Source organism: Oncorhynchus mykiss, chromosome 25 (genome assembly GCF_013265735.2).
Source record: "Oncorhynchus mykiss isolate Arlee chromosome 25, USDA_OmykA_1.1, whole genome shotgun sequence".
Classification (NCBI taxonomy): Eukaryota; Metazoa; Chordata; class Actinopteri; order Salmoniformes; family Salmonidae; genus Oncorhynchus; species Oncorhynchus mykiss.
In genome coordinates, this window is record NC_048589.1 from 8,213,957 (window position 1) to 8,227,881 (window position 13,925).

A 13,925-nucleotide genomic window follows, 5' to 3' on the forward strand; every position below is an offset into this window, starting at 1 on the left:
AAGGAACATTGCCTTCTTGACCGAGCCTCTTAAATGGACTTATTTAAATATGTACTCTTTCCATGTGTATTCAAGAAAACAGTTATAAGGGTTTATTGTCATTTCCACTGAGCCACCGGGTCAAGCATTACAAAATTGGGTGCAGTATTTTTATTTAAACATCCACTGAAAATGTTCAGTTACAATATGGTTTCTCAAACATCAGACTAATTAATATTGATAACTGGTGCATCGGGGTTGAAAAACTATTTTTGATTGCAATGTTTTGGGAGTGTCAAATTTTGAAATACAATGTTGTTTGCACATGTGAATTATTTTCCATAGAACGTATAGCCCCTTGTTGATTATATATTTGACATTGAGATGTTTTTTTTTTTATTGTGGTCACCATTAATTCAAACTTTTTGGGATTGTGTCATATTGATTGATTGTGACCAATGGACAACTAAGCAACTGAAAAACAACATTGATAGGTTTTAGATCTGAATGCTTGCCCACCGGGTGAAGGGCCTTGACATGAAGTGTATATATTAGTGACTTAGCATGACTATGACTAGACAGTGCCCCGGAGAGTGCTATCCCTTTAAACTCTAAAGCCTGAATTTCAGGTGATATCTTTACATTTTTCGTATTTGCAGTTCTAAAATATGAACACACTGTTTGGATGTTATGTATCGTTGCTTCTGATCTTAAACACTAGTTTGTTGGTAATAAGCAACCATTTGACCTTTGTGCTAATTTTCACAGCAATAGCACAACTACATGTGACACGAATAGATAAGAAACAAACCGGTTAGGTTATTTGAAGCCAAAATGTACAAATCACTTTAGGCTGTTTTCTTTTCCACTATTTTGAGACTTTTGAAGTTAATGTCTCTTCGTGTATATTATTATGTGAGATTCACTGTATTAGTTGTTTCGGGTTTTAGAGTTCATTCCCCTTTGAATCCGTTTGAATAAATAACCTCGTAGATAACCTCATATATAGCTACAGGATGGATATATTATTGTCTTACTAGGAGAGATTGTGTCTCCAAATACCCCCTTATTTTTTATAATCAATATGAGCATAAATCACTCAACACACCTATGTAACAGCTATGTTGTGATCATTGTTAAACATATTTAATAAATGTGCTGTTTTCTGAGAAAGAGGAAGTCATTGCATCTGAAATGGAAGAACATGTTTTGAACTAGCCTAAAGACATGGAAATTGACATATTACAGTAATTGCAATGCTGCAGCGTCTCATTAGAAACTTTGCTTTATGGTGTATTAGAATTGCTTCATTGATAACAATGATTACCATTCTTCGAAAATCATGAGCAACTTGGCACTGATTGCAGACTAGAGGTAGTTTGAATCAATACTTCCTGTTAATCACGAGGTCATCAATGTTTTTTTTTTCATGAATGTGTGGAGCCAGTAGTGTCCTTGTCTTTCGGTCCTTGCTCCTGCTTCAGTTTGGCCTCAGAGAATTCCACCCTCATCTTGTGAAACAGCTCAGGGCAGCACAGCACATCCACAGCTGTCATGGCCAGGGCCTTGGCCGTCCGGAGTGTGTAAAACTGGGCCTTTTCTGCACCTGGACCGTTCAATGGAATAGGCATATGTGAATCAGTGGAGGCTGCTGAGGGGAGGATGGCTTATAAGCCATCCTCCCCTCAACAGCCTCCACTGATGTGAATAATGTCATAATGGTCAGAAAATCAGTCTGTACCAGGGTCCATTTTGTATCCATTTTATAGAGCTTAAAATAGGCTGAAATCAAGTTGAGCAGTACCCATCTCTTTTTATTACTGGATCCTACCTGCAGCTGCGGTGTACTCCTCAGTGTGGTTCAGTGCATCGGTGCCAATGTAAAAGAAAGGGTGTATCCCAGGGACGACAAATGACACGTTGCCAAAGTCAGTGGAACCTGCCAAGACATAGACAAGACTATGAAGACAAGTGCTCATCTCCAGTAATATTACTCCCTCTACAATTATTATTATTTCATTTTTGCTACCTGAGAAATTGTTCTGCACTTCCACAAACTCAATCCCCAAGGCTCTACCATTCTCTTCGTAGAGCTGTGCAAGGGTGGTGTTGGGAAGGATGTTGGAATATGTGTGGTTTGGATAAGTTATCTCCACCTATGGGAAATAAACTTACACGACTTAACCACCAACATATTTTCCCTCAACCTTGATGGTAAACAAGGGACAACGGAAGAAAATGCTATTTTGAGCATGCTTACTTGACAACCAGTTGCCATGGCAGCTGACCTGAAGCAGGCCTCTGCCTTGGCTTTGAGGTCAGACAGGTCCGTGACCAGTGGAGTGCGCAAGTAATACTCCAGCTCGGTGTAGGCTGGGATGATGTTAGGCTTCACTCCACCATGTTTGATGATGCCTGTTGAAGAAGACAAAGAAGAAACCAATTGAACCTTTATGTCCGATAAGGAAGAGGTGTACACAGAGACTGTGGATCAGCCAGGTATGGTGGTTTGCTCAACAGCTGTTACAGTATGAAGCCATCAATGGTGTACACAAAGACTTGATACATTACTGCACAGGCGCAACAGGTGAATACCAAAATATCACTTTACTTTCAATGGTTATGCCCACACATGCAGGCAGGGGCACAACTTTGGTTTTAGAAGTGTGGGGTGGGGGTTGGGGACATTATATACAGTGCCTTGCGAAAGTATTCGGCCCCCTTGAACTTTGCGACCTTTTACCACATTTCAGGCTTCAAACATAAAGATATAAAACTGTATTTTTTTGTGAAGAATCAACAACAAGTGGGACACAATCATGAAGTGGAACGACATTTATTGGATATTTCCATTTTAACACCTGGATATGTTTATTTTTGAACCATTCCATTGTAGATTTTGCTTTATGTTTTGGATCATTGTCTTGTTGGACGACAAATCTCTGTCCCAGTCTCAGGTCTTTTGCAGAATGGTCCTGTATTTGGCTCCATCCATCTTTCCATCAATTTTAACCATCTTCCCTGTCCCTGCTGAAGAAAAGCAGGCCCAAACCATGATGCTGCCACCACCATGTTTGACAGTGGGGATGGTGTGTTCAGCTGTGTTGCTTTTACGCCAAACATAACGTTTTGCATTGTTGCCAAAAAGTTCAATTTTGGTTTCATCTGACCAGAGCACCTTCTCCCACATGTTTGGTGTGTCTCCCAGGTGGCTTGTGGCAAACTTTAAACGACACTTTTTATGGATATCTTTAAGAAATGGCTTTCTTCTTGCCACTCTTCCATAAAGGCCAGATTTGTGCAATATACAATTGATGATTGTTGTCCTATGGACAGAGTCTCCCACCTCAGCTGTAGATCTCTGCAGTTCATCCAGAGTGATCATGGGCCTCTTGGCTGCATCTCTGATCAGTCTTCTCCTTGTATGAGCTGAAAGTTTAGAGGGACGGCCAGGTCTTGGTAGATTTGCAGTGGTCTGATACTCCTTCCATTTCAATATTATCGCTTGCACAGTGCTCCTTGGGATGTTTAAAGCTTGGGAAATATTTTTGTATCCAAATCCGGCTTTAAACTTCTTCACAACAGTATCTCGGACCTGCCTGGTGTGTTCCTTGTTCTTCATGATGCTCTCTGCGCTTTAACGGACCTCTGAGACTATCACAGTGCAGGTGCATTTATACGGAGACTTGATTACACACAGGTGGATTGTATTTATCATCATTAGTCATTTAGGTCAACATTGGATCATTCAGAGATCCTCACTGAACTTCTGGAGAGAGTTTGCTGCACTGAAAGTAAAGGGGCTGAATAATTTTGCACACCCAATTTTTCAGTTTTTGATTTGTTAAAAAAGTTTGAAATATCCAATAAATGTCGTTCCACTTCATGATTGTGTCCCACTTGTTGTTGATTCTTCACAAAAAAATACAGTTTTATATCTTTATGTTTGAAGCCTGAAATGTGGCAAAAGGTCGCAAAGTTCTAGGGGGCCGAATACTTTCACAAGGCACTGTATATATATATCACAGTTGAAGTTGGAAGTTTACATACACCTTAGCCAAATACATTTAAACTCAGTTTTCACAATTCCTGACATTTAATCTTAGTAAAAATTCCCTGTCTTAGGTCAGTTAGGATCACCACTTTATTTTAAGAATGTGAAATGTCAGAATAATAGTAGAGAGAATGATTAATTTCAGCTTTTATTTATTTCATCACATTCCCACTGGGTCAGAAGTTTACATACACTCAATTAGTATTTGGTAGCATTGCCTTTAAATTGTTTAACTTGGGTCAAACGTGTTGGGTAGCCAAAACAAGCTTCCCACAATAAGTTGGGTGAATTTTGGCCCATTCCTCCTGACAGAGCTGGTGTAACTGAGTAAGATTTTGTAGGCCCTCGTTGATCGCACACGCTTTTTTCAGTTCTGCCCACAAGTGTTCTATAGGATTGAGGTCAGGGCTTTGTGATGGCCACTCCAATACCTTGACTTTGTTGTCCTTAAGCCATTTTGCCACAACTATGGAAGTATGCTTGGGGTCATTGTCCATTTGGAAGACCCATTTGCGACCAAGCTTTAACTTCCTGACTGATGTCTTGAGATGTTGCTTCAATATATCCACAGAATTTTCCTTTCCTCATGATGCCATCTATTTTGTGAAGTGCACCAGTCCCTCCTGCAGCAAAGCATCCCCACAACATGATGCTGCCACCCCCGTGCTTCACGGTTAGGATGGTGCTCTTTGGCTTGCAAGCCTCACCCTTTTTCCTCCAAACATAACAATGGTCATTATGGCCAAACCGTTCTATTTTTGTTTCATCAGACCAGAGGACATTTCTCCACAAAGTACAATCTTTGTCCCCATGTGCAGTTGCAAACCGTAGTCTGGCTTTTTTATGGCGGTTTTGGAGCAGTGGCTTCTTCCTTGCTGAGCGGCCTTTCTGGTTATGTCGATATAGGACTCGTTTTACTGTGGATATAGATACTTTTGTATCTGTTTCCTCCAGCATCTCCACAAGGTCCTTTGCAGTTGTTCTGTGATTGATTTGCCCCTAAGTACGTTCATCTCCAGGAGACAGAACGCGTCTCCTTCCTGAGCGGTATGACGGCTGCGTGGTCCCATGGTGTTTATACTTGTGTACTATTGTTTGTACAGATGAACGTGGTACCTTCAGGTGTTTTTAAACTGCTCCCAAGGATTGACCAGACTTGTGGAGGTAAAAAAATAAAACATTGTAGACATTTAGGTCTTGGTTGATTTCTTTTGATTTTCCCATGATGTCAAGCAAAGAGGCACTGAGTTTGAAGGTAGGCCATGAAATACATCCACAGGATCAAATTATGTTAATTCGCCTATCAGAAGCCTCTAAAGCCATGACATCATTTTCTGGAATTTTCCAAGCTGTTAAAGGCACAGTCAACTTAGTGTATGTAAACTTATGACCCACTGGAATTGTGATACAGTGAATTATAGGTGAAATAATCTGTCTGAAAACAATTGTTGGAAAAATCACTGCACAAAGTAGATGTCCTAACCGACTTGCCAAAACTATAGTTTGTTAACAAGAAATTTGCAGAGTGGTCAACCTGAGTGTATGTAAACTTCTGACTTCAACTGTACACCTCCCGTCCCCAGTGAAAGTTGGCGCCTCTGCATGCAGGCACATGACAGTAGGAGCCTCTCTCATTCGTCACTTACCATGGAGTCTCCAGTCTGGCTTCAGCTGCTGCCTCAGAACTGACAGGCTGTTGTACGCCAGCACTGCTGCATCCAGGGCATTGACCCCCTCCCAGGGGTACGCTGCAGCATGAGACGCCTTCCCATGGTACTTCACTGTCACACTGAGAATAGATTAACAGAGATGGAACCCAAAATGGAAGCATATATAACAGTCAGTTAAAATGTTGTAAAACTGGAACCGGATACAGACGGCAGAAACAGAATCTCACTCTGTGATGGATACACAGGGTAGGAAGGCAACATCCTGCTGAGCGGGGTGAGCCATGAAGACAACATCCATGTCTTCAAATGCCCCAGCCAGGATGAGGTCAACCTTCCCTCCTCCATCCTCTTCTGCTGGGGTCCCAAGAACTGTCACCTATGGCAATGACACATGGCTGTGTTTACTGAGGCAATGTAATCAATCAGTAGGTCAATCGATAATTTATTCAAATGGCAGATGGTGACATTTTATCCATGCACAATAAATTAGTAAGTGGACAAATGGACACACCTTTAATGCCACAATATATGCACTCGCTGCTGGAAAAATGTACCTTTACACGGAGAGGAGTCAGACAGTCTGTTGGTTCTCTTACTAATCCTAATGCACCCGTCAGCCCTAGTGCAGCAGCCACACCGACTTCTGCTATGAGGTTGTGTCCACATGCATGGCCAATACCTGGCAACGCGTCGTACTCGCATAGGAATCCCACATTCAAAACTCTGTCGCCATCTTTGCCACCAAATGGGCCCCATGTCGCCCTAACTGCGGTAGGCAGTTTGTAGTGACTTTCAACCTCCCATAAGTTATCATCAGAGAGAAAACGAACGAGCCTGTCGTGCGACTGTTTCTCCCCATATGCAAGCTCTGGACACCTCCATATGTCTTGGCTTAGAATGAACAGTTTGTCTTGAATTGTGTCTATGCAGGTTCCAATATTGTGTTTCAACTGCATTCGATTTTCATGCGATTGAGAGCCTAGTGCCATAATCTTTTTTTTTTTTTGCAGTCCAGCAAACTCGTAATAGTCTTGCGCAGTAAAAGTTGTTTATGTTTTTTATTTCTCTGTGGCAGATGATTTTCAGATAGGCAGAGGTTGCCATCTACTGTCTGGAGTAAGAATGTGCACTTATTCAATGTGAGGTATCTGAGGAAGGCTGTAGTTATTATGGGGCTATAATTTAAACCATTCTGAAATTAACTAGGCCTGAAATTTAAATAGGCCTGAAAAGCATTTGTTTTAATCTATAGATGGTCATAAGCAAGGCTGAGACTGTTTTGAATGGTGTCCTTTTTGCAATCTCACATATGTAGGCTAAACGAGAAGCGAATCGAGTGAAGTCCATCAACCTCCTGCATTTCAATTAATATGAAGAGGTTGTTTTTCACTCTTACTACACTAGAGGGACCCAAAGTAATATGTTTGTGCCGATGCAAGCAACACGCTTCATGGTTGTTATTACTGTATTATATATCACTGCCTACAGCACTTAAAATCCTATTATTTGACAGAATGAGGGTTTAGCAGCAATTATTTCAGAATCCATTTTGTGAAAAAGACACTACACTGTATTGAATACAACATTTGTCTCTCACCTTGAATTAATAATGAAATCCAAACGGACAGTATTAGTGTGAAATAAAAGCGTAGAAGGAATAAATGATTCACCCCTCCTTTTTCGAATGTCAAGATACTTTTTTCATGGTCACTTGAATAATAAAACACTCATGCAGGAAACAAGGAAGTACCTTGGGATGGGGCTACACAACTGCGAGCAAGGTCTGACCCAGCGGAGCGAGCTCAATTACTGCCAAATGAATAAAGACAAGGCCATATGGCTGTCACGCTACGATAGAGGACTCAAGTGTGTGTGCGTCTGTGTGTGTGTGTGTGTGTGTTAGAGAGAGCAATTGTGTGCATGCGCTGTGTGTATGTGTGTGCGCACTCTTCATGCGCGCGTGTGTATAGAGGGGCTGCCGTGTAGGAGTTGGGGGGTTAATTGGGGTCTTTGTCAGCCACAGGAGGAGATGTTGTTGGACAGTGCAGCGCACGCTGTCACCAGTACCCCTCTCTGACAGGGCCTGTCACTCAGTTTACTTTACACACCATCGGTGTCACTCTCTATTGTCTGTCAATTAACTGACATGAGGGAAATAACCATTTTGCTTTCCTATTTTCTTAATCACTGATTTAGTTTGTGGACCGCTGTTTAATTCCACCTGATTACCTAGTAGTGCTTCCTACCCTTTAATATCTACCCTGAGAGGATCAAGACTGTTCCATGCCAAACCATTTCCGTCAGCTTTCCCTCGGTTTCTCAGTGGTGGATAAAAACATAATATCTATGTTATTGCACTACTAAAACAGACGGTACGATATCAGCTCAATAGTGTAGAACACATTTCAACTCGTGTCTTCATATGAAATAAATGTGCCAGGAATGCCAATCTGAATGATGGGCCAAATAAAATCCTTGCCAAATCCATAAAGTTCTCTCTTGCGGCAACATAGAGACATTTCCTATGTTCAATATTTCAAGTAAACCCTTGACGTGATGACTTGATCAGTGCAATCCGTCAGCGAATTGGCATCAATCCAAAGTAGAGTGATGTAATGTGCACATACAGGCATCACAACAACAGGAATTCCTTAGGGAATAGTGTGTTGCTAGGCAGAATAAATGTGCTCCTCATTTCAATGAAATCAGTGATTGGATAACAAAGACCTGTGTTTACTGCGTCGCGTGTGTTGTGTGCTACCTCTGTTGTGTGTGTGTGTGTGTGTGTGTGTGTGTGTGTGTGTGTGTGTGTGTGTGTGTGTGTGTGTTTGTGTCATTGACTCTCATCACAAACAGTGATGTCCTCAGAGACACACTCAGACAGTACTGATCAGACGGTTTTAAAACATGAGGTTTCAGTCGACTGAGGTGAACTGTCATTCTGTCATTATTTCTGGAAAGATGGGATCTCAATACCACTATCGAAAAAAAAAGCACACCCCAGCATGCACTGCTCCTCAGGCCAAGAGCTCTGTTAATTGGAGGAGAGGCCGCAGGGCCTCTTGAGGGTGTCTGTTCGCATGCTGCTTGACAGCCCTTCTTGCCATTTATGTCACACTGCACACACAATCACAGCACTCCTGCTGTGGTAGACACCTTCGATACAATTGGTTTTTCTTCCTGTAGGTCTAGGAGGAGGTTGGGTGGGATTCTCTCAGTGATGGTCCTGGTTTTGTGAAGACCGAATGACAAAAACTGTCACAAAATATTGTCCAGGTACTTTTTTGTCTATTAGGTAAAACATAATACAGTATATAAATGCTTGCTAAAACACAAATATTCCCTCCAAAACTCTTCCCCAGCATTGTAATACAAAACAATGTTGTAATGCATTTCTCTCCTTAGATAAATTATGCACGGGGGTCCTATTCTTCTGCCTACTTCAGTTCTGTCAGTCAGTGGATTGTGATTCTCAAGATTCACACAGAGAGCCCACACCACTGCCCAGCTACTCCCCAATATTCCACTGGAGGAGCTTATAGTTCCTTTGTGACACCACAGAAAAGGCTGCTGCCAGTCTGAATAATGTCAGCCTTTGTTGCGAGTGAGCTGTTCCTCCTACCGCAGAATAGCCTATCAGCAGGGTGGGTGGAGAGGTCTAGAGAATCAAAGGTTAGCACAGTCTCATGGTTTTTCTGTCCACAGAAGGTTGACCGCATGCTGTGCTTAAGTCTGTTGAGAGGCTAAAACGGCACTGTAGTATACCGTCTGAGTGCAGTGCAGAGACAACTACATCCTGGTCATGAGGAGAAAAATAATCATTAGACATTAGGACATCAGACATTTCTCAAACAGATGCATCCAATGCTACTAAGGTTGGAACTGGTCTGTGTGTCTGTCTGTATCAAACCTATAGTCCCCAATACTAAGCGACAAAGTGTAAACTAATACATACAGACGACAATAATCCAGCAGGTAAACCATTTTTTAAAATAAGTCCGTGTTGGTGGAGCGTTCACAGAGTTCAACCGTGGCTTTACAAACATTTTACATTTTGGTAGAGGACCTACAATACCTCCTCTCAGTAAGAGCTTATTACAACTAGAATGTCTTCAACTGGCTTGAAAGTTCAAACACTGAACCCTGCATGTGTAATTACAGAGACATGAAAGCTACAGAAGCTACAACCGCAGTGCATTCCCCAATGGAAAGATCTTTGTTGGATATTTCCCACTTGGTAAGGACAAAGATATTTGGATCTATTAATATTTTGAAGATTAGCTTTTTATTTTGGGTCCGTGATTAATTTCTCTCGTATCTGTGCATCCTTCCACTGCTATTTTCATCATAATGATGCCACATATCTTTATTATTGATTTAGTTCACCAGTTTAACATGTTCTTTGCCATGACCTTTGAATTACAGCAGTTGACTTATCACTAAGGAAGATAGTCCATTTGACCTCACAGATAGATTCATCATGACATGGTTCCTCTGGTGCATTCATTGTTGAGATGATGGGTTATAGGTCTTTGAAAAGCGGTATAAATAAAACATGGTCTGGTGATGAGAGACTTGAGCACAGGTGGCTGGTGTCACCTTAATTGAGGAGGATGGGTTCATAGTAATGGCTGGGACGGAGCTAATGGATTATAGTATCAAACACATCAAAAACATGGTTTCCATGTGTTCGATACCGTTCCTGTCACGACTTCCGCCAAAGTCGGTCCCTCTCCTTGTTCGGGCGGTGTTCGGCGGTCGACGTCACCGATCTTCTAGCCATCACTGATCCATTTTTATTTTTCCATTGGTTTTGTCTCGTCTTCCTTCACACCTGGTTCCAATCCCATCAATTAGATGTTGTGTATTTAACCCTCTGTTTCCCATCTCCTTGTCGGAGATTGTTTGTTTGTATGTTTGTGTATTATGTATTGGTGCGCGACGGGTTCTTGTACCCACTTTTATTTATCTTGTAATTTTGGTTCTGGAGTTTTGTTAAGTCTATTAAACGACTCCATTTATACCAAGTTCGATTCTCCTGCGACTGACTTCCCTGCCACCTACACACACGCTATTACAGTTCCACTCACTCCATTCCAGCCATTATGAAGAGCCGTCCTCCCCTCACCAGCCCCCTGTGGACTGGAGTGCACCTGTCGAGTATGAAAACATATTGATATCACAAATGCTGCGTTGCCTCACTGAATACTAAGAACGCTGGTGTATTCCTCCTCACAGTGGTTCAATTAAAAAAGGTGAAACTGTAGCTCAAAAGTCAAGCTGTTGCCATGAAATGGATCTGCTGTGATTTAGCGTAGTAGGCGTGAGGTGTGGGGGGAGGGTGAGGATCAGATAGGAGTGTCATTGTCCTCAGGTGAACTCTCTCTCTCTGGGACACCTGCAGTCACAAATGGTCATATCCACTACCTCAGTGTGGACTGGTCACAGCCACTTGGAGGATACAAGTAGATGTGAGTCATAAACAGGGTCTCTCAGAGGTAACATTAGGTTTTGTTTTTGTCCAAGTTATATGTCGAAAATGTTATCTAAGAAGGTTTAAAGAAACAAATCAAATATGACCATCTGGGGATTTCAAACTTCTTTCTTTCATTTTTGGTTGGATCTCTAACTTCACAGTTACAAACGTGCATACATGCCCACACTTACGCTTTCAGGCACGCACTCACTCACTCCAACGCATCAGCCAGAGAGCTAGAGTAATTGGTAACTCTCCTATGGGAACTCTGGGGCATCTTTCTTTGTCCTTGGTGTTCATGAGCTAATGTGATTGGCCACGGCTGCCTTGGATTCACACTCCTTGAATAACGCACATACTTAATATTCGCTCTTTAAAGAAAGGGTTTTATCATGACCTGTTGTCCCTAGAAAATAGAAGTGGGTGTATTGTTGTTACACACTAGAGACCATGTCCACATGGTTACTTGTTAGTGTGTGATTTGATTTATTGCAAGTGTTTACTAATGCATTTACTTTGTGCATTCCCTGGCTGTTAGTGTGATAAATGTTGTTAGGTAATGTTTCTATAGTATGAAAAAGTATGAGTATCCTAAAAAATAATTTACTTTGATTCAATTACTATGTATACTACTGAAATGTCCCCTGCAGAACGAATTAAATTTAATGAATGTCATGTGCTTGATCACTTAAATTGTAACCTCTAGTGATGACGCAATTCTTTTTCTGACTGAAGAATAATGTTGTCTCTACATGGTTTGTCTTCTGCTCATGGACACAGTCATACAAGAATGATACCATAATATCATGAATAGGAAATTAAAAGGAGCTACTCATTATTAATAGCAACTGAACCAGAGTCATGATTAAATTACTTGATGGATTTGACTGTATTGATCAGCCAAACATCAGTATTCACATCACAAAATGCACATACATTTTGGATGGTTTCATGCACAATGCATCATACCCATTAGGTCACATTTGGCCCTTCAACAGTATAATATTTACATAATAAGTAGGGTGTGAGTACATTTCATATTCAACTCTTATTTGTATTAGTAGCTGTGTTTTCATCCAATTGGCAACAGATTTTCATGCAAACATGTCCAAATCCACATAAAAACAATATGCGCATTTTCACATCAGGGATGTGTTTCCATCAAATTGATTTGTTGCAGATACTGTAAAAGGTTGACATAATGCACATACAAATTAAATGGGAATCCATTGCATTTTCAACTCTGATGGTTTTCTCACAACAACAAAAACATGTAGCGTGATATAGCAAGTGTGCCCACTCTGGTATTGACACATATGCTCTAGACAACAGTTTGCAGATAAGAGTGCAGGCAGGCCAGCCTACATTATGAGATTTTTATGGACAAATGTATTGGTTTCCACTAGTTACCACAGCCACAAAGTCCAAATTGGCCAACAGTAAAAATTTATTGAAAAAATATACATTGTTTTTTGGTCTTATTTTAAGGTTAGGGTTATGCATAAGGTTAGAAATTAAGTAAAGGCCAGGGTTAAGGTTAGGGTTAGGTTTAAAATCACATTTTAAGAAGAGAAGTTGCAGAAATAGATAGAGGTTTATGACTTTGTGGTTGTGGTTGTGGTTGTGGTAACTAGTGGCGACCAGATTATTGTAATTTAGAAACTGGGTGGTTCCAGCCCTGAATGCTGATTGGCTGATTGTCACGCCCTGACCTTAGTTATCTTTGTTTTCTTTATTATTTTGGTTAGGTCAGGGTGTGACATGGGTGGTTTGTTTAGTTTTTGGATTGTCTAGGAGTTTTGTATGTCTAGGGGTTTTTCTCGTCTAGGGGTTTATATGTCTATGGCTAGTCTAGGTGTTTATATGTCTATGGTTGCCTAGATTGAGAACCAATCAGAGGCAGCTGTTTATCGTTGTCTCTGATTGGGGACCATATTTAAGTAGCCATATTCCTTGGGTACTTTGTGGGTTGCTGTTCTATGTTTAGTTGCCTGTCTGCACTAGCCGTATTAGCGGCATGGTTCGGTTTGTTGTTTTTGTTAGTTTGTTCAGTGTTAATTATTTAATTAAAGAAGTATGTACGCATATCACGCTGCGCCTTGGTCTCCTCCTTACGATGACCGTGACAGAACAACCTACCATAAAAGGACCAAGCAGTGTGCTAAAGAGGAGTGGATATCTTGGACCCGGGAGGAGGTAATGGCAGGGGACAAGACCCTGCCATGGAAGCAGGAGGAGATAGCACAGGAGGAACGGCGACGATATGAGGGTACATGGCTAGCACGGAAGCCCGAGAGGTAGCTCCAAGATTTGTTTGGGGGGGGGCACACGAGGAGATTGCATGAGTCAGGTCGGAGACCTGTGCCAACTCCATGTGCTTACTGTGGGGAGCGTGTTACTGGTCAGGCATCGTGTTATGCAGTGAAACGCACGGTGTCTCCAGTACGCTATTCTATCCCGGTGCGCTCTATTCCAGCTCCTCGCATTGGCCGGGCTAGAATGGGCATCCAGCCAGGAAGGAGGGTGCCGGCTCAGCGCTCCTGGTCTCCAGTCTACCTCCTTGGACTAGGATATCCTGCGCTGGCTCTGCGTACTGTGTCTCCGGTGAGTCTGCACAGCCCAGTGTGTCCTGTGCCAGTGCAAGCATTTGCAGGGCGAGAATAAACATCCAGCCAGGACGGGTTGTGACAGCTCTACACTCCAGACATCCAGTGCGCCTCCACAGTCAGGTACGTCCTGTTCCTCC

The 13,925-nt window shown here is 41.9% G+C and overlaps 1 protein-coding gene across 2 annotated transcripts; it reads right to left on the bottom strand.

Annotated features, from left to right (window-relative positions):
* Positions 1-79: 79 nt before the first annotated feature.
* Positions 80-6,915, bottom strand: LOC110505301 (peptidase M20 domain-containing protein 2). Of its 2 annotated transcripts, none has more exons than XM_021584448.2 (7): positions 6,258-6,915; positions 5,931-6,079; positions 5,680-5,822; positions 2,240-2,394; positions 2,009-2,135; positions 1,811-1,918; positions 80-1,585 (listed from the first exon to the last, which is right to left on the bottom strand). In XM_021584448.2, the coding sequence occupies exons 1-7, from the start codon at positions 6,690-6,692 to the stop codon at positions 1,407-1,409; spliced, it is 1,296 nt and encodes a 431-aa protein (XP_021440123.1). In that variant the 5' UTR covers positions 6,693-6,915; the 3' UTR covers positions 80-1,406. The 2 variants fall into 2 exon arrangements, with proteins under 2 accessions (XP_021440123.1, XP_021440124.1); XM_021584449.2 differs by having other exon boundaries at positions 6,215-6,915.
* Positions 6,916-13,925: the final 7,010 nt, after the last annotated feature.

Bases quoted from the DNA above. Each gene is read 5' to 3' on its own strand.
- LOC110505301 (XM_021584448.2), bottom strand. From the start codon at position 6,692: ATGGCACTAGGCTCTCAATCGCATGAAAATCGAATGCAGTTGAAACAC. The intron at 6,080-6,257 runs GTACATTTTTCC...TCATTGCCATAG, and splicing joins TGACTCCTCTCCGTGTAAAG to GTGACAGTTCTTGGGACCCC. The intron at 1,919-2,008 runs GTAGCAAAAATG...ATGTCTTGGCAG, and splicing joins AGTGCAGAACAATTTCTCAG to GTTCCACTGACTTTGGCAAC.